Here is a 27,661-nt window from a genome sequence, read left to right on the forward strand (position 1 = left end):
CAAATCAGTTCTGGAACTGTTCATGGGCACCAAAACTAAAGGAGTAGTGATAAACATTCTGGACGAAATGTGCCAATTCTATTGACACATCTAATTGAAAAAATACTTGAAAGAGAGCAAATTACAATTCTCAAGCTTTTTAATGAAACAGACATATCTAACAAGTATCTTTTTGATTTCTGTGACTGAGCTGTAAGGAAAAAAACATATTTTCATGATTCGGTGCTTCAGAAAAGCTGAATACTACTTCCAATTTAAGGTGCTCTTTTTCAAAGTTTTTAAATGGTTGTTCTGATCCTTGGCAATTCACTCACATGAACTACATTTAGACTTAAGAGTTAAATTTCCCACGAATCTATTGGAATTCTGTACCCTCCAAACCATAATTTTATTACTAGAAGAGACAGAGCAAAAAGAGTCACAGTGTTGCAAGTCAACTTTTATTCCTTTCCCGCAACAAATCTGTTGACCATTCAAAAGCACTGACCTGTAAAGCACTGTTCAGCCATTGCCACTGACCTAAAGTTGACATGAAAATGACCAAATGAAGAACAACATTTTGCATCTGATGGAGAATTTCTGCTGGAGATACTATCATAGTACTCAGTGTCTTTTATAAAAGCGTCCCCTTTAATTTGTCCTAAAGTTTAGATCTTTCTTTCCCTCCTTTTGGAGAAGGCAATGGCAACCCACTCCAGTGTTCTCGCCTGCAGAATCCCAGGGACGGGGGAGCCCGGTGGACTCCCCCATCCATGGGGTTGCACAGAGTCGGACACGACTGAAGTGACTCAGCATGTATTCCCTCCTTTCAATTAAATGAATGCCTTACTATTTGGTCGAGTGGCCACCTGCCTGATGCCCAGGAAGGTCAGGAGCAAAGTTAGTCTTTTTTAGAACTTTCGCATGGATTCTCCTCAATACTGGTGGGCTACAGTCCAAAGGGTCCCAAAAAGTCAAACACAACTGAAACGACTTAGCATGCACGCATAGAGTCATATACTTCTAGACACACGTTTTTTGTGTGTGAAATCTTGGATATTCATGGATGAAGAGGAGAATCTTACTAGCTTCTAGAGATAAGGTTATATATAGTCAGCAAGAATCATGCTAGCATGTGTGTTCTCATTTGTGAGACAAGATGCCAGGAAACAGTGGTGCTAAGAATTTGGTCTTGAGGATTTTGATATGAAGTTACTTCAGTTTAGCCATATTGATAGTGAAGGATTAAGTGAAGACAATCTTCAGATACCAGAGGCCTTAGAAAGTAAACTAGATCCTAAACCGGATTATTCCAAAATTAGAATTACTCAAAGCGGTGATCTGAATAGTGAAAAATAAATCCAGGAAAGCGAAACATGCTGTGCAGCTGCCACAGTTAATATACATAGTTTAAAGTTCCTGTAATGGAAACACCATAATATGAAAAAAAAAAAAAAAAGCACTGACCTTCTCACTGTTTATTTCTATGACTTAAAATCTATCAGTTACACAGACATTTAATCCTAGGAAAATTTAAAAAAAAAGAAATACCCTATTTATCTACTGAAAACAGAGGCAAGAAGAATATTTGGATCTGTAATTTCTGGGGTGTTCCTAATAAAAACAAGTCCATTTTCCCTGGCCTGAACACCCCTGAAAACAATGCATTTTACCATAAATCAAGCGGCAAGCAAAAATTATTTTCCATATTTTTGTCATGTAACTGACTTCATTCCCTGTCTGGCAGGTGAAGAGTCATAGAGTGCTGACAAGATAAATTAAGAGACTAAGAAACAAAATTTTTTCCAGAAAAACCCTAATTTTTTTCTCAGAAAAGAAAGGATCTCACATGTGAACAAAATTAATGCATATTTTTATGGAAATTGAGTAGAAGGAACATTTTGGCAAAGAACAAAAAACTACATATTTAAAACTTACCATTTTCTGCAACTGTTTACGTTTTTTCCCTCCCAACTTTTGCTCTGACTATGCTAATCAGAGTGCTGCCCAGGGGATCATCAATGACCCCACATTCCTTGTATCTTGCATTTCTTTCCCTTTCCCTACTGTCTGTGACTCTACTGACATTCTCCTTCTAGAGTTCTTTCTGTCCTCGACTTTTTGAATAGCGCTCTTTCTATATTCTATACCTAACTCTGATCATGTCTCTGTTCCTTTAATTTTTCTTTCTCTTTCTCCCAGAATGTGAGCTTTCACTGAGGTGTAAACTTTTCTTTTGTATTTTCTCTGGAGATCAGCCCTGGGTGTTCTTTGGAAGGAATGATGCTAAAGCTGAAACTCCAGTACTTTGGCCACCTCATGCAAAGAGTTGACTCATTGGAAAAGACTCTGATGCTGGGAGGGATTGGGGGGCAGGAGGAGAAGGGGATGACAGAGGATGAGATGGCTGGATGGCATCACCGACCGACACGATGTACGTGAGTCTGAGTGAACTCTGGGAGTTGGTGATGGACAGGGAGGCCTGGCATGCTGCGATTCATGGGGTCGCAAAGAGTCGGACACGACTGAGTGACTGAACCGAACTGAACTGAAATTTCTCTTTTGTATTTTCTCTGCCTTCACTAATATATTACCATCCATAGTTTTACCTCCTTTTATATGCAGACAGTTATAAAACTCACATCCTGCTTAAGCTCCAGATTTGCATTTTCCGCTGTTGGCTGGTTATAATTGTCATGGATATGTTTTGATCAAATAATTGAACTGAAACTCATGGCTTTATTTCTCCCATATGGTCTTTCTTCATTTTTTGCATTACATTTAGTGGCGTCACCATGGCCTAGGATATTTACTGTCATCTTCAGTTCCTCCCTCTTCTTATCCTGGGGATTTCTTTTCCTTGAAGCATTCTATTTCATGCTTCTAATATTTCTTTCTATTTATCTAATTTACTTTCTCATGACTTTTTTTGGAATGTCCTGTTGTTTTAGTCACTAGGTCGTATCTGACTCTTTGTGACCCCGTGGACTGTAGCCTGCCAGGCTCCTCTGTCCAAGGGATTTCCCAGGTAAGAATACTGGAGTGGGTTGCCATTTCCTTCTCCAGGGGATCATCCTAGACCAGGGATTGAACCTGAGTCTCCTGCACTGGCAGGAATATTTTTTTACTGCTGAGCCATGAGGGGAGCCCCCTTGGAAGGCCTGCCAGACTCTATTTCCACACTGTCTTATAATCTACACTATACTATACTCTGCTGACAGAGGAATCATCACAATCCCCAGCTTTCATCATGTCAGTATGGAACAGCACCTGAAACAGCAACAAGCACATGGTATACACTCAAAAAATATCTACAAACATCTTTACCAATTATTTATAAATGCCATTTAACCTGACATAATTTCCCAATCTGCTAAATCAGTCACCTATCTCATATTCTCTGTTCCAATAGCTTTCTTTTATCCTTTCCCCCAAGGTGTTAATCCTACGTGTTATATGCCAACATCTTAATACAGACATCATTAAAGCATGAATGGTTTCTATTAGAGCTCACCCCACTTCCTAATGCCTGAAATTAGAAATTAGAACCTTCATAGAAACTTACTGAATCGAGCATTCGCAACAAAATATAGCAATGGTATGGTATGGCACATTATTAATTTTATACTGTAAACAACAAATTTGAAATGTGCAGTTTTTGATCAAAATCTTGAAATACATGTCATAATTCAGGACAACATGCTCCTCACAAAACTGAAAAATGATGCTTTTCAGTGTTAGTCCCCTACAGCTTACTCTTGTTATTCAGTCCTTAGTTTTAGGACTCTCCATTGTTGCATTTATGTTAAAATAATGTTATGGAAACAAAGTTGCAAAGTAAAACTTCATGACTTTGATAACAGAAATTCTGTAACACACTGTGACTAATAAAAAGATTATGTAATAGTTATGACAAAAATCTTGATAGAAATAATTTGTTTTGAGATTTGATTTTGTGATAGACACTGCCTTAAATATTTAACATGTATTCGCTCTTTTCATTCCTCAGGAGAACACTGAATATAGGGTATCCTTATTTGTAATTTGGAAGACAAAGGCACAGAGATTATACAATTTACTCAAGGTCATAAAGCTAGCAGACGGCAGAGCCCAAATTCAAGTCATGGCATTCTGGCTTATCATTTTTCTCTTAGATGCGTTAGTAAATTCTTATTTGAAAAAGCCAATGAACTTGCGCATCTCATGGCTTTCAGAGAATATGAGAAGTTTCCAAATTCTGTTCTCATGGATAAAGAGGCAGAGAGAGAACACTGAGAGGGCTTAGATGAGTTCTACTCCACTCATCTTCCAGTAGATAGAGTGGCCTTAAGCATCCTCACCAGACACTAAAGCAAGAGCATAGAGCACCGGGAGAGGGTGAGCTTCACACCTCAGGAGCTCTTGCTGAAGCCACTGAGAACAATATTCACACAGGTGTGACCACTGGTGCTTGAAGCAGGAAGGATGCCATTCTACAGACATCTTCCCTGTTTTTCCCTTTCTATCTCCAGGATCTATCTACTCTCCAGGGACCAGCATGTCCCCATTCAGTTCTTTCAGGCTGTGTCTACGAAAAGACAAGAGTAGATCTCATCTAGAGGAAAGAGCCTGTCCTAACAGTGTCACAAACTGGAGTATGTCAAGTGCAGATGGGAGGTAGTTTGGTACACAGCCTTAAGGAAAGAAGACTTGGGTGGAGGTATTATTAGTGAAGATGTTATTGGAAGTGATGTCACGAGGAATATGAATTAGAGTGGGAACAGCCTCCAAGGAATTGGAAGGAGAATGTTCAATAGAAGCCAGAAGGAAATATTTTGGATCATTATCAGTTTGAAAATTGCCTTTTCGAAGAGGTCACTACACATGGTCTGATTTGCTGGAGAAGTAGCAGTTTCTCTACCACTAAAGGATCAAACACTTGGAAGGAATGTTGCCAGAGATGTATTAATATTGGCAAGATGGTCACCTTAGATGACTTTTAAATGTTTTAAAGCCCTGAAAAGCTGTGATTTCAGTTCTGCATAAGCACATGATCGGGGTCCCTTTAGCCTCCACTAGGCCTCGGGCCAATCTTCAGCTCATGTGGCTTCTGTTTTCACTTTCTCTGGCCCTCGGGACGGATTACTCTTTTAATTTTTGTTCTCATTACCCAGTTATATCATTTTTCCTAAAGGAGACAGATACTATTATCCACACTCTGTAGCTCTCTAATAACATAATATATAAAAATAAATAAATGTACAGTCTTACAGGAAAATGGTGCTTTGTTCAAGCTAGGTACTCCATAAATATTTGTAAATATAGGTTAAATATGTGAAAAACACAGAGTTCACTCATGCAGATAATAAAACAATTTTTTGAAACATTGGAGTCTTCCTCACTGACAGAAAATTTGAAGGAAAATTACTTGCTATATTTGATACTTGTTGTATATTAATATAAGATAATTTGGGCTAAACAAGTTTTCCAGAACTAAAACAAAATATTACAAGAACTATGGAACTTTATAGGGAAACAGTAAGGAAGAAGGTCTGAGGAATATTTTCATAGCTAAATATGTTTGCTAGAAATTTCATAACCTCTTCACATCTGGATATTTCCTTAAAGAGCGCCAGGAAACTAAGCCTTGTTGGATGCTGACAGAAAAACTGATTTGAAAAAAAATCTTAACTTGTAAGTAATTGGGTTATATAGGTGTTAATAATACATGTAATCAAGTTTGTATGAACTTAATTTATTCTAAGTTAAAGCAACCAAAAAATTATACAAGCCATCTCCTACTAAGATTATACTTGATAATAAGTTTTTTATTTCAATTTTATGCACCTAGGAATTTTATATTTATAATAAACAGATAACAGCACTACTGCCTATCCAATAAAGGCAAAATATGACACCAGGGCAGCCTACTAATTTCTGGATGTCTGCTGTTAGCTCCATGGAGCAGGAGTGGGTAAACCCAATCCCACATGAAAGGTTAAGACTGAAGGGAGAAGTATTCTGAATCCTCGCAAGAAGCCTCAAAAATACTTCTAACAATTGTTGGGACACCTTTAGGACTTAGGGTGGTAGCTGAGTCCTAGAGTCACTCTGCACCCAATTATATTTATTATGACAGTGCAACTCAGGGATCCTCCAGGCTCTTAAATTTATTTTTCTGTTCAACTATGTCAAGGTCAGTAGCAATCAGAGTTTGTGAGGGAGTAAGAGAAAGCTGAAAAGACAAATATTAAGTCCAAACTAGAGACACCATTGAGCTTTGTAGGTGTTTTCTTTATAAACACACAATATATTTTTCACATCTGCTAAAACTTGCTTACCTGATGCTAAAGTCTGTCCTGCTTCTGAAGCACTGGTTACACAGCCAACTGAATTGCAGAGAGAAATAGTAAAGTTGTATATCCTATAAGGTTTTAGTCCTTTTACAATATAAGATAGTTCTTGGGATTTAGCAGTATACAATACCTGCAAGGTAAGAAAAAAAAAAAAAAGTCAAGTAATAGATATCTATTGTGAAAAATATAAGCTTGACAAGCAAATTTCCAGAAATTTCAACAGAGGGAATTACTGCCAACCACAATTAGGAAAAGAAATTTCTTTTTGAAGGGACTCAACAAGCTAGGGTTTAATTGATAATTGTACAATCACACTGTTTTATGAGGTAATAATCCAGTTCCTGAGTGGATAAATGAGGAAACCGAGTTATTGCCTCATAAAGCAGCGTGGTGGTGTGGCTCTTGTCACCGACAATAGAGATAAAGAATGGTGACACTCTCATTGTTATTGTGAAAAAGTCCAAATAAAACCACAGGGCTTGGCCAAGATGAACCCAGTGCAGTAATGTCCACATGCTAGCTGATGGAGCTGGTACAGAAAAATGTCATCACTTCATTAAATCAATCCCATCATTTGCTCTTAAAAAAAAAGGAAGAAAGAAAGAAAGCTGCAGGAAGGAAGAGGAGGAAAAAGGAAAGATTACTGAGCATCCACATTAAGTCAATTCTCAGTTGCCTTTCTTGTACAACTAAGTGTAAGCATATTGATTCAATGGTTACTTTTTTTTTGAAACATTGTCTTTATCACACAATTTCAAATGAAAATAGCAGATGTGAGCAAAAGAGACTCTATGGTCCATAAACAAATAATTAAACAATCAACACCAAGAGCTAGTCTGTCAATATAACTAGAACTGATCAAAAGCAGCCATGTAAATTTGCTTAGTCTATAGATACAAAGGCCCCTGGTGATTATATTCAGAAAAAAGTCATTAACCAACAGTCTGACAGCATGGACAAGCACAAACTATTTTTCTAAGAGATACTGATAACAATATAACAAATAATCTTCCATACATATAAATACTACATATAACTAAATATCAGTTACATATGAAGTCAATTTCCAGACTTTGTTTTCCCTTTAGAAGTACAATAAAATTCATTTGGATTATATGCCTGAGTATTGACTTTAAATTTTCATAAGCTGAGTAGTTCCTGAAAGCAGTGTGATTAGAATATAAATTACATTGTTAACATAACATTTTTCAGAAATAAAGGTGATTTAAAAATTCTACAAATGTATAAAATGTAAAAACATTAATACCACTTCATTCAATTACATTTAGAAATCAGAAAAACATCAAACACTGATTTACTAATCCTTTTTCTAGTTTCAAAATAGCTACTTAGGTTTTGAAGATATAATTTTTTTTTCTTTTGTGCAATGTGATTTAAAGCTTCCCCCTTCCACCGCAAAAAAAAAAAAAAAAAACTTGGAAAAGGGTAAAACTTACTTAATATTGCTATAAAATTTATCCTATTTAGAACAATTCTGATGAAATTTAATGTAGATTTTCTGCAATTATTCTTAAAATACATTATTTATTTAATTTAAAAAGTTGTATCTTTTTAAACAAAGTAAAGAGAAAATGTGGATTAATATTAATTTTGATTAAATTTTACTCCTCTACATATAGTTAATAGAAATTACGTGATTTTTAAAAGACATTTATCCTGGAGTTTGGGGAATGTAAAATTATCACTCAGATAAACTGTGTGTTTATCATTTATACAGAATCATCTTAACAAGTTTTAAAGGATATATTTAATTGAAAACTTGTTTGGGGGATTAATCTTAAAGGAGCATGAAGAACTTTGTCAAAGCTTAAAATCCTACAATGATAACATCACCACTTCTATAAATGTCTTCTGCCACATTCTTAGGGAGAGATCCTTTAACTGTTATTTTTTACATTAGGCTTTCCCCTGACACGTTCGGGTCAGTGTGGATATAAATTTAATTGTTGAGAATGTAAAAAAAAAATTTGACTTTGCCACTTGTGATTTAATTTTCTTGAATATATGATGGAATAATTGCAGGAGAGGGTGCAAGAAAGAAAATAAAGTGACATATCTATATCCTTATTTTAATTCTGCCACATACACACACAAAAAAGACTTTTAAACAAATAAAGGGGACTTCCTTGGTGGCTCAGTGGTTAGAATCCATCTGCCAATGCAAGAGATATAGGTTCGATCCCTGGTCCCAGAAGATCCCACATACTGCGGAGCAGCTAAGCCCGTGCACGACAACTGCTAAGCTTGTGCTCCGGAGCCCAGGAACTGCAAATACTGAGCCAATGTGTGCAACTACTGAAGCCCATGTTCTGCAATGAGAAAAGCCACTGCAATGAGCAGCCCAAGCACCACAACTAGATAGTAGCCCCTGACTGCCACAGCTAGAGAAAACCCTACACAGCCACAAAGACCCAGCACTGTCAAAATAAATAAATAAAATTATTTTAAAATGATTAAAGATTTTTATATACCCGTTTTCTCAACATAAAAATATTTTCCTGCCCTATTGAATATTTTATAAATGTATGTAGTCCTATCCCATTAATAACAATCACTAAAAATAATATCTAATATCTGTCGAGCTTTTTAAGCTCCATATAAACTATAGATAAGCAGAAATTGTTTTTGCATTTAACAAATTAGTGAAATCTCAAGCACAGAGATGTGAGATATGCCTGATGCTGCAGTCGCTTCAGTCGTGTCCGACTCTGTGCGACCCGACCCCATAGATGGCAGCCCACCAGGATCCACCGTCCCTGGGATTCTCCAGGCAAGAACACTGGAGTGGCTTGCCATTTCCTTCTCCAATGTATGAAAGTGAAAAGTGAAAGTGAAGTTGCTCAGTCGTGTCCGACTCTTAGCCTACTAATTGGTAAAAATGGGATCAAAACAAGTTGATTTCTGGGACGTGTTTTATAAACTATGTTTTTTCTTTAAATTTTACTTTCTTGGAATAGAATATTATAATACAAGTAATAGCCAGAGGCATAATATGCTGTGTCCAGATGCCATATCCACAGTTCTGATGAGCCAGACAACCTGGGATGTGAAGTCAAGTGCACCTTAGGAAGCATCACTACAAAGCTTGAGGAGGTGATGGAATTAGAGTTGAGCTATTTCAAATCCTAAAAGATGATGCTGTGGAAGTGCTGTACTCAATATGCCAGCAAATTTGGAAAAACTCAACAGTGGCCACAGGACTGGAAAAGGTCAGTTTTCATCCCAATCCCAAAGAAAGGCAATGCCAAAGAATGCTCAAAATTCTACAAGTCAGGCTTCACAGTAAATGAACTGTGAAATTCCAGGTGTTCAAGCGGGATTTAGAAAAAGTAGAAGAACCAGAGATCAAATTGCCAACATCCACTGGATCATGGAAAAAGGAAGAGAGTTCTAGAAAAACATCTATTTCTGCTTTATTGACTATGTCAAAGCCTTTGACTGTGCAGATAACAACAAACTGTGGAAAATTCTTCAAGAGATGGGAATACCAGACCACCTGACCTGCCTCCTGAGAAATCTGGATGCAGGTCAAGAAGTAACAGTTAGAACTGGACACAGAACAACAGACTGGTTCCAAATTGGGAAAGGAGTACGTCAAGGCTGTATATTGTTACCCAGCTCATTTAACTTATATGCAGAGTACATCATGAGAAATGCTGGACTGGATGAAGCACAAGCTGGATCAAGTATGGTGGGGGAATATATCAACAACTCAGATATGCAGATGATACTACACTTATGGCAGAAAGTGAAGAAGAACTAAAGAGCTTCTTGATGAAAGTGAAACAGGAGAGTGAAAGAGTTGGCTTAAAGCTCCAGATTCAGAAAACTAAGATCATGGCATCTAGTCCCATCACTTCATGGCAAATAGATGGGGAAACAGTGGTAGACTATTTTTTGAGGCTCCAAAATCACTCAGATGGTGGTTGCAGCCATGAAATTAAAAGATGTTTGCTTCTTGGAAGAAAAGTTATGACCAACCTAGACAGCATATTAAAAGCAAAGACATTACTTTGCCAACAAAGGTCCGTCTAGTCAAAGCTATGGTTTATCCAGTAGTCATGTATGGATGTGAGAGTTGGACTATAAAGAAAGCTGAGCACTGAAGAATTGATGCTTTTGAACTGTGGTGTTGGAGAAGATTCTTGAAAGTCCCTTGGACTGCAAGGAGATCCAACCAGTCCATCCTAAAGGAGATCAGTTCTGGGTGTTCATTGGAAGGCTGGCTGCTGAAGCTGAAACTCCAATACTTTGGCCACCTGATGCAAAGAACTGACTAATTTGAAAAGACCCTGATGCTGGGAAAGATTGAAGGCAGGAGGAGAAGGGGACAACAGAGGATAAGATGGTTGGATGGCATCACTGACTCAATGGACATGAGTTTGAGTAAACTCCGGGAACTGGTGATGGACACAGAGTCCTGGTGTGCTGCAGTCCATGGGGTCGCAAAGAGTTGCATATGACTGAGAGACTGAACTGACCCTTGTGCTGATAGAAAGAACACTGGCCACACATGTATCATGGAGAATAACAAGAGCTTCTCATCTTCCAGGATTGTTATACATATCATGATTTAGTATGGGTACAAAGTAAAGCCTCAGTAACTGTTACCTATGATCATTATTCCCATTACTGCTGACCTGAGATGACCCACTAGTAAGCAATATGTCACTACATATCCTAAATCTTGAAATGTTCATAACCTTTGCTATAAGCTGTAAAATAAACTGCATCCCTCAGGAATTTTTCTTAGGAACTTGAAATATACAAATGTACATATAAAATGTTCTTATCAATGTTATTTACATTTCCAAAAGAATTCATACAATATACATATCAATTGGTTGTGCACTGGTTGAATCATTATTGTGTACCTAAACAATACAATAGTACACAGCTACTGAACATCAACCTCTTGAAAGATACTTGAGGATATATGCTAAGTAGAAAAAGCAGATTTCATGAAACAAAATTATACCCATACTATTTCCATTTACACTAAAAAAAAATAAGTGATATTTAGACCCTTGTATACATAATATTATATTAAGAAAAAATTCCCCATTTAAGGATTCTATAGATGAAAATTCTGCCAGAATTCTGCAAATGCAGAAACTATAAAAACAAAGACATAATTCAATTCTAGAAGGACATGAATTGGAAATAACAATACCTGTGGAACCACCACTGGATGAGACCACTGAGGAGATTGTTCAGAAATCATATTGATGTTATATCCCACAACTTTTCCTCTTGTAACACTGTCCGGTGGCATCTCCCAGGACACATTGAGCGAGTGAGGAGAGAGTGGGGAGACTGAAGGGGGCATCACAAATACAGGCGCTGTTAACAACAATAACAACACCCAAAACAATGAATGTCACATTAACAGGTTTTCAAGCTGAAATCACAAGTTTATCCTATTAATAATTTCAGAAACATCACATTCCTTACATAATATTCTTATTTTAAAAATCAAAGAATATCCTGGTATGTATATAAAAAAATACTCTCTTAAAAAATATATCTTCAAGCATGTTCTCTACCTCACAGTACTAACAAAGATATTTTCCATTTACAAAACAAAAATAGGAATTGCCCTGTGTTCATAAAGAAAACTAGTAGGTAATAGGGGAGGAAATCATAAGTTGTATGAAGTCTTGAAAAGGAAAAAGCACAAAACAGAATACGTCTCAGCCCACAAAGTTTAGAACAATGGATAGTGACATATTGGATTTCTTATATATACAAGTATTTCACTGAACTTCTTGGAGAATATTACTCTTTAGAAAGAGGAACATTGAAAATGTTCTAAATAACCCTGAAGAAATTTGAAAAGTTTTCAGTAAATCTTGATAGAAATGTTCAGGGATGTACATACATACATTCTCTACCTACCATCCTTGAGATCTTAATATGGATTTTAAATGTGCTAACCAAAGGTGTATTATCAAAGGACCTCATTGCACTTTCATTAGCCAGTGACCCATACGATTATGAGGGTCCAGTATTGCTATTTCATCCATTACTTTTCGTTTCTGACCTTGATTTTCCCCTTCCAGAATGCCATGGCTCATCACTTGTGCTATCATGGCACTATTATTTGGCCAAGATGGCTGGAAATCACTTAAGAGATGCTCAAGCACAATGCACATTATATTTATGAAATGATTCCCTTGGACAAAAAACCTGAAGTTCCCCTTACCCTTCACAATCCTAACATATCCCATTTAAATCAGCACTTGGGTCTCTTTGGATATCTATAGCTTCAAAGCATAGCAAAAGTGTATTTTTTGTTGTTGTTAAGGGCTCATGCAATTTGAAGTGTTTATAATATAAAGAATGAGGTGGAGGGTTAAAAATATCTCACTTGCTTTAGTAATGATAGCTTAGAAAAATTAAAACTTTTCACCATCCTTCCTTACCATACTGCTTATAAACACACTTGTGAATTACAAATTTTGATGTCTTGGATTATATTTTCAGGTCCAATTTAGTACCTAAACTATTTGTTTAAGAAAAAGAAAGAAAAAAACAGATTTATGAAACTGGCAACAGTTATCTTTTTCATCGAACATAAATTGTACTGAATTTGGAGCAAGATGGGACATATGGCCAACCCACTTCAGTACTGGAAACCAATTGCTATTTTTGATAAATGTTCCCAAAAGACTATGACTATAGTTTGGTCAGTTTTCTCCCTTGAGGTAATAGCTAAAACATTACATTTTCCCTAAAACTTACTGCAAGAACTTTATGACTTTGAATTATATATGCAACCAATCCATGTATTCAATATTTCCTTGGCTTATGCAAGTTTATTAACTCTTGCTTTTCCAATGTAGTTTGTACAGATGACTTAATTTAAGGAAATATTTTCATTCAGGTGTTTTCAAAGTAGAGTTCAAAGCACTGATGTTCACCTGATTCTCCCGTTCTTCCTGTGGTCCAGGCAGAAAACACACTCCCAGCCATGTTCACAGCTAAGACTCTAAACTTGTACTTGGTGTATGGCTCCAAGCCAGTGATGACTGTGGTTGTTTCTGGAGGTTCTAGAGCATTTTCATTGGCTGATTCTGCAAGTGGGTGAGGACTGAGCCAGCCACTGCTCTGAAAAACTTGACTTTCTGCTGACCTTGTTTCTCCATTAGACTTCAGTCTTTTCATATACAGTTCATATCTTATAATAATGCCTAGAAAAGTGAAACAGTGAACAAAGATGATGTATTAGACAAATGGCCTATTTTATTGATGGTGTGAGGTTAGATTATTTGAAGAGTCTTTGTTTTCATTGTTCTGACTCAATTACCTGTCCATTTCCTTGGTAATATAGATGATAGGCACTTCTAAAGAAACAAAAACTCATAGCTACATGAAACTGAAATATTACTAAAAAGCATTTTCATGGAAAATGAAAAAGAAATGGAAAATGCACAAATACAAAATAATTATAACTTATGATAGGTAAATTCAGTATTTTTCAGGATGATTGATTATAATTTCTACTAAGAATGGCTATTTGATTTTGGAAATTTAATCAATGTGTATATTTTCAAATTTGGGGGTTTAAATTTTATTATCTGCCTAATATAAGCCTTATTTACACAAATATCAGAATATTACAGTTTATTTATATCTACTTTAATCAAGTATCTTAAAAATTCTAAGGAAAAAGCTTTTGCCATAATATGTACATGATATTAAATTATTAAAAATCTATGAATGTATGCTGGCCTGTATAACCAAAGGTTCAATTATATGAGCACAAAAATTAACTTAATGGAGTTGGCTAGCCTATATACATATTTTTTGTATTATTTCATATCTTTTTCTTGCTTAAAATAAAATTTACTACTTATGGGTGCCCTAACTTGTGACACAGTCAAATATAATGCATTTCCTAAGTGAGTTTCAAATTAGAAACATCATTTATGTTATGGCAGATGTCATTAAGAGCAAAGATAATATTAGCCTTTTAGGGGCAATTTAAATGAGTGGAATTTGTTATTAGATTAAAGAAATACACTTATTTTACTAACTAGGACAAATAGTATCTTATATCTTCAGAAACTGTTTCCCAATTACAACATCCCACAGTTATAAACACAAAAACAGTTGCCAGAATCTTACTGAAAATTCCAAATACCCAGATTCACCTCCTTCTACCGCAAAATGGGAAATCTAGGCCTTGAATTCCTACCATTTGGTTCCATCGGTGGAGCCCATTCGACGTGAAGCTCTGTGGAACTGATCTTCCGCACCTTGGGTGGACCCAGCCTTCTGGGAGCTGCCTGGGCTGTGACCACTGTCAAAGGGGTGCTGTGTAAACAGCCCCCACTAGTACACGCCTGCACAGCAAAACGGTACTTGGTGAATGGAAGCAGATTCCAGATGGTAGTGGTGGTCTCAGGGCCTTCATAGGGAGAACAGGGCTGGACACCATGTAGAGGGGCACAGGACAAAATATACTTCTCAATAGGACCAGAACGGTTTGAAGCTGAAGCCCAGGTAAGTGTCACAGAGTCTGAGCTAACAGGACTGATATAACTTAAATTCAAACTTCCCACTGGGGCCCCTGGTTTTGTCCTGTAGGTGACAGCTGCGCTTCGTGTTGAACCATGCACGCTGCTGGTCAAGATGTAATAGGAATACGAGGTATATGGCACCAGGGCAGTGTCTAAGAAGTACTGAATATCTGAAATTAAAAGAAGAAAAGAAGAAAAAGAAGATTTATATTCCACAAACAGGTAGGGAATCATTTCTAATTGTTTTTCTATTATGTAACATAACGACCAATACATAACCACAACAATCTACTCTTCTGAATAAGAATATGGTTCATATTTTTAAAAATTGAGATAAAGCAAACACTGGTTATTTTTATTGTATAGTATAATATAAGAAAAGTGCCTTTTGTAATGATGCATTCTTAGAAGCTTAAACTCTTGTTTTGTTCTTTACATGACACAGTATCCTTTTTATAGCATCCTTGCAGTTCTCTGAAACAGAAATAACTATATTTCTTATTGGAGTAGGAAATGGCAACCCACTCTGGTATTCTTGCCTGGGAAATCCCATGAAGAGAGGAGCCAGTGGGCTATAGTCGATGGGGTCACAAAAAGTTGGACACGACTCAGCACGCATGCATGCAAGTTTCTTATACTTAATCAGACTGTTCATTAGACATTGACACACTAGATTGAGAGCTAGCAAACTACTGCCACAAGCCATGTCTGTCACTACTCAACATCTTGACTAGGATGTTTCCTGAATTTATAACCCATGGAAACTGAAATTATAGATGACTATTGTTGCTTTAATCTGCTATTTTGTAGAGACACTTTTTATTTTATCAGCAATGGAGCATTCACATATGAAAGATTTTAAGAGAGAAGGAGGTAGAAAAAGGAGGTACTAATAAAAGAAAAAAAAAATATGGGGAGTGGACATGATCAGGCACTGGAACTTTCCGTTCCCTAAGGGACAGACAGTGTACAGCAGGATTCTGAGGCATACAAATGTCTAATCCCTCCTGTTCGTGTGCGGGGGAAGAGGAAAAGGTTCATCATGCAGAGGTCACCTATATTAGAGGGAGGATGTGGCACTGTTTAAGTGCTTAAAGAAAGAGTTCACTGTGTAAAGTGTCATTTTACTCTGTTTCCTGAGTAATGAGGATGTTGGGTTGAGATCCAGCAAGTGTGTGATTTGACCGTCTATGACTGGGACAAGTTGACCCTCCAGATTCGGGTGGATCAAAGATTGGATGGAGAATGTGGGAAACCAATCCCAGTGAGCTCTCAGCGATAGCTGGAGACCACAGGATGAGATAGCAAGGTACTTACGAGGACCCAAGCCAAAGAAGGATGAAGCCGTGCTCCCTAGCTTCATGCATCAGATGTCACTAGAGTTACAGGAGCATCACCACTTATATGAGCCAGCATCCTCTGATGTCTCTGCAAATGCAAAGGACCAGAGGGAAGCTGTCCTTCCCCCCAGCACCGTCATGATGGTTGGGGAAAGGGAATAATTAAAGACTGAATAAGAATGACTTCTACAGACTGAGTATTGTATATTACCCAAGTTCAGATAGCAGGAACAGAATACCCAAGGGCATGCTTTAAGAAGGAGGGCCTTTGAAAAATGATGAGGCCATGAGGGTGGAGTCCACAAATAGAATTAGTTATGAAAGAAAACTCTGGAAAAATTCCTTGTTCCCTTCACCACATCAAGACACAGGGAGGAGCTGGCAGACTACAAACCCAAAGAGAGCCCTCATTAGAACCCAACCATGCTGACACCCTGACCTTGAACTTCCAGCCTCCAGAACACTGGGAAATAAATTTCTGTGGTTTAGAAGCCACTCTGCCTGTGGTAGAAAACTGGATTAAAGATTTACTGGGCATGGCCCCACCCATCAGATCAAGGCCCAGTTTCCCCTTCAGTCAGTCTTGCCATCAGGAAGCTTCCATAAGCCTCTAATCCTTCTTCATCAGAGGGCAGACAGACTGAAAACCACAATCACAGACACTAACCAGTCTGGTCACATGGACCACAGCCTTATCTAACTCAATGAAACGATGAGCTATGCTGTGTAGGGCCACCTAAGATGGACGGGTCATGGTGGAGAGGTCTGGCAAACCATGGACCACTGGAGAAGCGAATGGCAAACCACTTCAGTATTCTTGCCTTGAGAACCCCATGAACAGTATGAAAAGGGAAAAAGATAGGACACTGAAAGATGAACTCCCCAGGTCGGTAGGTGCCCAGTGTGCTACTAGAGATCAGTGGAGAAATAACTCCAGAAAGAATGAAGAGACAGAGCCAAAGCAAAACAATACCCAGTTGTGGATGTGACGGGTGATGGAAGCAAGGTCCGATGTTGTAAAGAGCAATATTGCACAGGAACCTTGAATGTTAGGTCCATGAGTCAAGGCAAATTGAAATGGTCAAACAGGAGATGGTAAGAGTGAACATCATGTTTTAGGAATCAGCGAACGACAATGGACTGGAATGGGTGAATTTAACTCAGATGACCATTATATCTACTACTGTGGGCAAGAGTCCTTCAAAGAAATGAAGTAGCCATCATAGTCAACAAAAGAGTCCAAAATGCAGTACTTGGATGCAACCTCAAAAATGACAGAATGAACTCTGTTCATTTCCAAGGCAAACCATTCAATATTACAGTAATCCAAGTCCAGCAACTGAGCTGCTCCACCACAGAACTTACTGGAAAAAAACTTACTGGCAGAGTCCCAAGGAAAGCTGCTCGTGATAAGGGGCTGTACCAGAGAATTCACTGGAAAGGCACCATCTTACAGTGGTAGGGGAAGGTGCCACGTGAGCATCAGCAGAATTTACTGAGACTGCCATGTGCTATCTTCCTGAGTTTACCTTGTAGAACTCATTCTTCTGAGGCCAGCAAGTAGGGAAGTTGCCCTTTGGGGTTCTCAGGGGAAGCCACTCAGGGGTGCTGCTGTGTATGGCTGAACATCACCTTCTGAGAGTAATGCACACCACAACCATGAAAAGAAACCTCCAGTTTCCTCAGGGTGCCTTCCTACAGCCTCCATTGATACAATTCAACATCATCCCAGCGAGGAAAGGAGAAATGTTTATAGGTTTCAGTTCCACTACCACAAAGCAGGCAATGAAGAACAGCTTTGAAACTGAGAGGGAACAACTTAATAACTTGCTCAAGTATACAGTAAGAAATGTTTTATGAGACATGACTGTTAGCCAGATTCCTAGGAAACATTTCCTTGGGAAGCCTACAAAATGATGCATTTGCTATTTATAATAGGAAATGTTTAAAGTACAATTTTTTCAGGAGTTGTATTATTCTACTATCACATTAATAGGATGTTATATAGTTATTTTAAGCAAACGTGATGAAGACCAAACAGCAACATGAGAAAAAAATAAGAAATGTAACTGTGCCTAGGCTTGTTATGAAAAGTAAACTGGAGTACATATTTTCCCTCCCAGAAATTTTCCAAAATAAAATTAGTTTTTACATTAAAATGCTGGAATTGAGAGGCTTTAATTTTTGCTCTTTTATATTTTCTTAACTGGATATACTACATCTATAACAAAGACTTACACTCAAATCAAAATCAGGTGTTTAGACAAACTACTGTACAAAATCATCAGCAATTTCTCTTGAGAGATGCACTGGGTCACGATCTTGACTGATCCCACCCCCGTGAGTGGCACCACATACTAGAGCTGCATGGAGCTCTGCAAATTTCCTGAATCAACCCTATTTTTTCACCCACCTTCATGCCTTGTCATATACAATTTCTTCCATGAGACTAATTCTTCCTCTACAGCAGTATCGGCATAATTCAGCTCATGCCACCTGCTTTTCAGAAATTTACAGTGGTGTTCAATCACTGTCTTTGCCCTTACAAGCATGGCTGCTTTTTACTCCTCCTCAACTTATAAGATACTTATATAGTCTATAAGATACTTAAAGTATGCTTATATATATACTTATATATTCTCCACTTATAAGATACTTAGAAATATTCTAAAAAGATTTAATACTCTTTTGAGTCAAATCTAGTTCAATATCTAATACACTACATTGTAATTTTGGTTTATTTATCTATGTCTCTTTTAAATAATGTGAGCTATTCTTTCCAGCCTTGTATTTCTAGTGGTTGATACTATTGCTGGTATGCAGTAAGCAAAGATTTAATTGAATGAACAAGTCTTCACATATATATGAACTATTTTTTTCTAGGAAGTAATATTAAAAAGCCTTATAATAAAAACCCTTGATTTTCATCTTCTATTCTGTTTTCAACCTTATCCCCTGCTCATATTTTCTGGGTTTGTTTGGTTGGTTGGTTGGTTGGTTGATTTCTCTCATGGGTAACTGAACTCTCTTTCCACTCATTACACTGATCCCTTGATATACTGTGGAATAATAAATGATAAAGACATTAAAGGTAGAAATGAAATCCTAGAGTTCACTAAGATACAGTGTTGTCTAAAACTCTCCATCCAAACTATGTTAATGTCCCTAGTGATGTAAGCAATGGTCACATGCAGAAATAATCTTCCTCTAGTTTCCCTGTGGAAACATTTCCCTAGAGTAACAATTAAGGACTATTCGCCCCACTCATGGTTTTCTGAAGGAAGAAAGATTTAATTGATTGTGAATTGGGGAGAGAAAAAAAAGCAAAGCATATTCAATCAACTCATTGATTTTTGTTTTTTTCTTTTCTAATCTGTCTTCCTGTAGGACAGAAGTTATACTCTCCAATCTGGCTTCTCTTAGTAATGAAGATGACTTTTATTTTCTACTTCCATCTTATAGATGGAATTCTTATGTCTAGTTCACCCTTAGTTTGAAACTCAAGTAGGAAAAAATGATTTAATAATCGCCACCTAAAACTTCAGCACAATCAAAAGCATGTTATGTCCTATGAGAGCTGTTCTCTTCACCCCTGCATGCTAAGTTGCTTCAGTCATGTCTGACATTTTGCAACCCCATGGACTGTAGCCTACCAGGCTCCTCTGTCCATGGGATTCTCCAGGTAAAAATACTGGAGTGGGTGCCATGCCCTTCTCCAGGGTATCTTCCCGACCCAGGGAACGAACCCATGTCTCTTACATGTCCTGCATTGGCAGGTGGGTTCTTTACCACTAGCACCACCTGGGAAGCCCTCCCTTCACCACTATGGCACATAAAATACCAGGGGGCAACCCTGACTGGTGCTGCAGGGGAGATAAATAATACTAAAAGTGCTGATTATGTACAATTCCCAATGTACTAACTTTACCCCTACATCTTTCTCTTCTACTCTTGAAAACTAATGAGGATGTAAAAACCAGTGAAATGCTACTTAGGGAAATCACTGACTATACCTTAACTTCCTTTAAAAAATTTATTTATAAACTTTAAAATGATTCCATCTTTACTAGCAGGTATTATTAACAACAAATAATTTCCAAGTTCAAAAGATGAAAATATCAGTGTGTTATGATCTTAGTGTGGCAACTACCACTCTGGAGAATCCCACAGTGCATCAGGCCAGATAGGAAAAGTTTTATTCTAACAAGGAATTCTATAATAGTCTCAACCAAATGGTCAAACTTGCTTGGAAGACGACACTATTAATTTTCTTTGAAAAGTTCAGTGATTCTCCACCTATAATTCCAAATGCCTTTATTTAACCCAAAGATTTGTGTTCATCCGACTGACTATAAGTACTGTTTCCTCTTCATATTACACGTGCTATCCACACACTGGAAATGGAGTAATAAACATGAGGGTATTATTAGAATGATACAATGTTCTGACAACATTAGCCAATTGTTCTTACTGTTCAAATGCCATCAGGCAGATAATTTTCACATCATTAATTATAGTCATTGTCAAGAAATGCCAGAAGCAGCATTTTTTAATGAAAGATAAGGATTTAAGAAATAATACCTTGTTCAATGGGATTATATAAATGTCTGATTAGTCAATAAGCACACATTATGTAAAAAAAAAAACAAATTGTTATTGAGATTCTATACTAGTGCAATCATGTAAAAGAGCCAGAGTGTGGTGTTCACATGCCGTGTTCTATAAAATATTGATATATGGAAAACAGAGTGACCCTAATTCACAGCTGTAGAATTAATCCAACCAGTGGTACTGTCATCTTCTAAATCACTTTCAATATGCGTATAACCCTCTCTTCTCCTATCACAAAAGCCTAAGTTTCAGGACACCTGGATCATGCTGATATTTGGAAGAAAATAACATCCTAGTAGCAGGTTTTTAGGATGCTTTGCCAACATGGCAGATGTAGACAGATGTTCATTTCCGTTTGCAATCTGCATCGTGAAGTTCAGAATTTCCATTAACTTCAAAGAAGACTTGAAGTACTGAAGCTACACTTAGAGATAACACAAAGAACTGGGTGTAATAATGTAAGTCATACCGAACTGGGTGCAAAGTGTAACCTATGGCAATATATATAAAATAAAAAGGTATGCTATGCAAAAGTTGTAATGCCAATCTATATGTCAAAACAAGGTAGCTTACTAATCATTTTGAGGAAGTTATGGAACTTCAGTGTTCCATAATTATGCACATTAAACAAGAATTTGGAAAGTTCAGTCTTATATAAAGAGAATGAAATAGAAACCTGAATTTGAATAAATATTTCAGTATTACTTAAAACTAGTTTCCTAAAATAGCTTGTAGCTAAACATAATGGAAGCAAACATCAGAGAAGACAGAATTAGATGAATGTAAAAATTTCTAAGTCTTCATTCTGTTTTTAGGGAAACAGTATCTAAAATATCTGAATACAATTTTTTAAAGATAATGGGTCTCATAGTTTGATTTCCACAAGATCCTTTAAAATTCATACAAGTTACAGGTGCAAAGATCATCTTCATGGTTTGTTCATATCCTTCCCCTCTCAATTTCATTTCAGAGTTCCTGGGTTCTACCTCTGTGAAAATGGCAATGTATGCATAAATTTAAGCTATTTGCTTTTATGTTAACACTCTTTTCCCTTTTAGAGAAGTTCACTTTTCAACCTGAGAATTTAAAATTTGACATGCTTATAACAGAAATATTTGATAAATTTTCTATAATCCTTATACACAGAGAAAACTACACATCAGTTTGTTGTACTTTATGTCTTTAATTAAATGTATATAATTGGTAGGTTATTTTTCATATCTTTTGGTTATCAACAGATCACAATATGTTACTGGAAAACATGCCTCTGCCTCTAGATTGAAGGGTATAATTGATGTTTGATTTTACTACTGAATTAACCTATTGGGTTGGCTAAAAGGTTTATTTAGTTTTTTTCTATAAGATCTTAACCCAATACCTTAAACAGTATGTCATGGACATTTTCTGTATTCACTGATAAGTAAACTAAGAAAGCATTTTATAGGTAACCATACTGTACAATTTACTTAATAATGTACCAGATTCTATCATGCCATGTACCATAATTTATTGAAAGTTTTCTGAGTGTTTGACTTTTTCCAATATTTTGCTACTACAAATAGCAAATACAAAATACTTCGGAAGTATTTTGTGATTTGCTGTCCACTTTTGATTTTTGAAATAAATTTTCTAAAGTAGTTTTGCTGAGTCAAATGGTTTACAAAAGAGTAAGGATTCTTATATATTTTAACAAGTTGTCCCACATGAAAAGTCATACCAGCGAACTCACACAGATAGCCCAGCAGTTTGTATAAGTTCTAGCTTCTCCATATCCTCATCAATGCTGTAAAGGGTATTTTTTTTTTATCTTTGAGGCTTTGATAAGCATTCATGACTTATCAGATAATAAGCATCTCATTTTCACTAGCTTTCTTTGACTACTAGTGAGATCTGTGATTCTCTCTCTGCTTGAAACAACAGCTAAACAACAGCATTTCTCCTCAATGTCAAGGAACTTAACTAATGTATCAATTCTCAGAATATTTTATCTTTCCAACACCAAACCTTGAAACTCACTGTATGGGTATTGATCTTCAACTGTGTAGATTTCAAAATTGTCCCTGAATAAACTGTAAGTAAGCTGGTGGGCATTTGGAGAATCAGGTGGACTCCAAGAAAGATTGATAGCAGAAGAACTTTGAACTTGTCCTCTGGGTGGAGGTTGCTGGGATGGAGCTAAATTACAATGAAGAGAGCATGTATTAGCAAAGGCAATCAATAATGGCACAAGTAAACTGAAGTAAGATACCCAGCAAAGAGATCTTACTGATTCAAGATTACTTTATCAAGAAGACATGTGGTTTACCATGACATTAATAAACAAAAGGCATACATCATGTGTTCTCTAAAACAAAGCTTTCTATCTATAAATATAAAACACATTTGTAGGTCAACACAGCTGACATAAATATGGCTGGGGACAAACCACAAAAGTTTACATTAAGCTCTTACTTTTATTGATGTATCGTTGACATATTCATTTCAGATGTATAACATAGTGATTTTATGCTTGTTTAGATTATGTACCATACAGAGTCATTATAGTATTATTAACTATATCCACTGTGTTGTACATTACATCCCCGTGACTTATTTTTAATAAGAAGTTTGTACTTAATCCCCTTCATCTACTTCACCCAGTCCCATACCCTTACCCCCACCTACTCCTTTGGCGACCACTCGTTTATTCGGTGTCTGTTAGTCTGTATCTGCTTTATTTGTTCATTTTTTAAGATTCCACATACAAATGGAAACATACAATATTTGTCTTACTCTTCTTTCTTTGAGTTTTTTTGAGAAATCATCCAAAGATGCATTATTTATTTTCTACTTAATTAATTTAAAAGTTGACATAAATTATGTTGAAGCTTGAAAGTTGTCATATAATTTTTAGACGTTTAAGAGAAAGCTTTCCATTCCATTAAGCACAATGCCTCATCTAGCTCCACAGAGCACAGTGTGAAAGAGTAAAAGTTAGCGATACAAATAGCTATGGATGCTAAGGATGTTAGTCTAAACTTAGCAAGAAACAATTTAAATGTACTACATGAACACACAAAGTACCTGTTAGAGGTGCCATGACTACTTTCAACACCTGTTAAAAATGCTGGGATTGTAACAGAAAATAGCTTATGGTTACCAAAGGGGAAAGCAGGGGGCAGTGGGGCATTAAGGGATAAATTATGAGTTTGGAATTAAAAGATACATACTACTATATACAAAACAGATAACAAGGACCTATTGCTTAGCACAGGGAACTATATTCAGTATCTTGTAATAATCTATAATGGGAAAAATCTGAAAAATAATTAACACCCACACATATATATAACTGAATCATTTTGTTGTACACCTGAAACTAACACAACATTGTAACAACTATACTTCAATTTTAAAATGCTGTGATTGTTCGAGATTATATGATTGCTTCCATTAGGAATGTAACAGCATTCATCTCATGATTTTAGTGATATCTTTATAGTACATAAATATATTGTTTCTTATCACTGTGTATTTTTTCTTAGTCTCTCTATTTTGAAGGGTATATCTACATTTTTCTCCAAAATATATAAAGGTGAAGGAGAAAAACAATATCTAGCTATATTTCAAGGGCAATCAACCACCAGTTTATTTATCCCTTTCTGGTTTAAGATACATAACCCGGAAGCATAATCTAATCAGATTTTCTCATTAAAGAAGATAACAAAGGCACAGGTTACTGTTAACTCATTTTTAAAACCATTACTTTTTCTATTGAAAAAACAAAATCATGAATCAAATAATTGTCAATATTTTTATATGAAATATCTATAGTCACTAGGTGATAGTCAATGTTTCAGAAGACGAGTACACTCACATGATTTAATAAAGATCTAAAACTATTTTCAAAAGGGTGGGCAGAGGGTAAAGAAATTTAAAGGCAAGGAGCAGTACTCTGGGAAGTAAGAGCAAAGCTCTTTCACTCTTTACGTCATGGGCCAAGACCAACCCCAGGTTCAGTGATTCACTAGAAACTCATTCACTCACCATAAGTCACCCTTGGGTAAGATTTATTACAGAGGAAGCATTCAGAGTACAATCGACATAGGGTGAAGGCACAAGGGGAAGTCTGGGGGAAGCCAAGCACAAGCTTCCTATCACACAGGATGTGTTTAATTCCCCCAGCAAGACATGAACACACACATGAAATGTTGCCAACCAGGGAAGTTGATTAGAAACTCAACGCCCAGAGTTCATACTGGAAACCATTCATGATAGGGAGACTCTATCTCCCACATACCATAACTTCAGATTCCCAGAAGGAAAGCAGGTGTTAAGCAAAAACCATGTCATTTATGCAAAATTTAAGGGACAGTGAGCCACTCAACAATTCTGAGGATGGTGGGAAATGCTAAAAAAAAAATCCAAGTTCCCAGATAGCCACCAAATGCCAACTTTGTAAGCAAATCTTTCTGAAGATAAGCATTCAAGCCTGCTTTGTCAGCTTTTCCTACTCTTATACCTAGTTCAAAGGGGCACAGCTCTCAGGACACAGAGGGATGTGAGAAGAACATCATTTGACCACTTGCTGAAGGGCAGTGCCAGCTCAAGGCCACTCCTACATTGAGTCAGGAGGCTAGGGATTAAATATTCTGACTTCTCTTTCTCCCAGTCCTCTTCCAGATGATTGGAAGGTTCCTACTTGTAGCTGAAGCCAACTGAAACTCATGGAGCAAGGGGACCTGCTGACACAGACCGTACCAAATCTTGGGGGACTGAGTACAGTTAGAAGGATAGAGTAGCAATGTTAAGTCATCCTACACACCAGACTCTCAAAGAGCTGTTACTAATTCATTGGTACTCATACACTCCACTTTAAAGCCATGCTCTAGATGAATAATAACATTTTAAGAAAATATATCAAGACCACTGAACTTGAAATGTGTAAAATTCCATATCTTATACATAGATTCCCTAAAGACAATGTCTCCAGACCTACAGTAAATAATATAAATGTCATATTTTTGAGGAAAAATATTCAACCTAGATACATTCTCATTCTTCCTCTTTTATCTTTTTTTGGGGGGTGGGGGGGGGGCGGTTCATTGTTATGTTGGGCTTCCCTGGTAGCTCAGCTGGTAAAGAATATGCCTGCAATGCAGGAGACCCCTGTTTGGTTCCTGGGTTGGGAAGATCCCCTGGAGAAAGGAACATCTACTCACTCCAGTATTCTGGCCTGGAGAATTCCATGGACTGTAGAGTCGGACACAACTGAGTGACTTTCACTATCACTTTCCACATTGTTATGTTAAAATTCCAAATGTCTGTATGCCGATTTAGATATAAGACAAGAGGATTGACAATCTCAAAATGACACACAAAAAGAGAATTATTTCCAAATAGCACCTTATATTTTTTAATTCAAAGACCTGCCATATTTTAATACAGTCACTTTGGTTGGTTTAATACTGACAGCATATCTGAGCTTTCAGTGAATTTAATTTCGGGCTCTAAATCCAATTTTCTTAGTGGAACTTCAAAAACTCATGAACTGTCTCATCTACAGTACTCTCAGAGAGACTGGTAATCCATGGCAACATAATATTTTTAGAGAATATTAGTGATTACATTTAAAACTCTGCATGCTCTCAGGAACACAAAAGATTTCAGAGTTAGAACAATCAAAACTGACCTTCAGACTACTTTATAAGATAGCAAAACACTGTCTTAGGGTTTTGTGGGATGATCGAAACAGAGATATTTCAGTCCCATGTCAAGTAATGTAGAAAATGATTTGCATTGCATGAAAATTTCCTTGGCAATATACACAACCACACACACACATACACACCTAGGCTCTTTCAAATATTTAAATTTGATTACTTTCTATGACAATCTCTAACAACAATCTTGTCTGACTTCACAGTATAAATGAATAGTGCTTGTTAAATGAGAATGTTCAAAGACCTGAAGTTTAGATAGTTTGATACCACTCTAAGAATAATTATTTGGAAATTCTGGGCAAGAGATGACTTAAATCCACTTTTATGTGCTAAAAGTAGGATTCTAAGAAAATGGTCATACACTCATTAATCAAAATAGCAAAGAATGTTATTTGTATGTATACTCTCTTTTAAGTAAGGAAAATATAATATTGTGACTACATCTATCAGTTGGGGACTATATCCCAGCTTTGGGACTTTGGTAACTGCATGATTATAGCCAAATTTCAGTCAGATGCTCTGCACCTTTCCTCATTTATAATAAGAACATAATAATGTCTCTCTGTGAGGGCCAAAGCAACTATTATAAATACATTCTAAAAATTAAAGGAAGATATAATTACATTTCAATAAAAAGGGAATTTCAATAGAGAAACAGAATGCATAAAAACACCAAAACTCAGATGAACAACTGAACTATAACTGAAATGGAAAGTTCTCTAAAGAGGGTTCAATGGCAGATTTGAAATAAAAGAAGAAAAAAATCAGAAGAAAAAGAAGAAAAAAAAACTTCCATGGTCCTCCAGTGGGTAAGACTCCGTGCTTCCAATGCAGGGGGCCTGGGTTTGATTCTTGGTCAGGGGACTAAATCCCACATGTCACAACTGAGAGCTTGCATGTCACAACTAATGATCCCATGTGCTGCAAAAGAGGTTGAAGATCCTACATGCTGCAACTAATACCCAGCAGAACAAATAAATATTAACACAAGAATCAGTAAACTTGATATAAAGCAACAAACAGAATTTAAAGATACACCAATATGACTTATCCAATCCAAATAACAAAGAAAAAAAATGAACAAAAGTGAAAAGAGCCTCAGAGACCTGAGAGAAAATGTCAAATATACCATGGGCCAACATATGTGC

At 36.7% G+C, this 27,661-nt stretch overlaps 1 protein-coding gene across 1 annotated transcript in view; it reads right to left on the minus strand.

Annotated features, from left to right (window-relative positions):
* USH2A (usherin) overlaps positions 1 to 27,661 on the minus strand; it is a 930,103-nt gene that overhangs the window by 671,707 nt on the left and 230,735 nt on the right. The window contains exons 15-19 of the mRNA XM_068986285.1: positions 22,828 to 22,986; positions 14,536 to 15,030; positions 13,259 to 13,528; positions 11,509 to 11,678; positions 6,300 to 6,444 (exon numbers count right to left, since the gene is read on the minus strand). Coding sequence (XP_068842386.1) covers positions 6,300 to 6,444; positions 11,509 to 11,678; positions 13,259 to 13,528; positions 14,536 to 15,030; positions 22,828 to 22,986 — 1,239 coding nt within the window. The remainder of the gene's footprint in view (positions 1 to 6,299; positions 6,445 to 11,508; positions 11,679 to 13,258; positions 13,529 to 14,535; positions 15,031 to 22,827; positions 22,987 to 27,661) is intronic.

This window comes from Capricornis sumatraensis, chromosome 14 (genome assembly GCF_032405125.1).
Source record: "Capricornis sumatraensis isolate serow.1 chromosome 14, serow.2, whole genome shotgun sequence".
Lineage (NCBI taxonomy): Eukaryota > Metazoa > Chordata > Mammalia > Artiodactyla > Bovidae > Capricornis > Capricornis sumatraensis.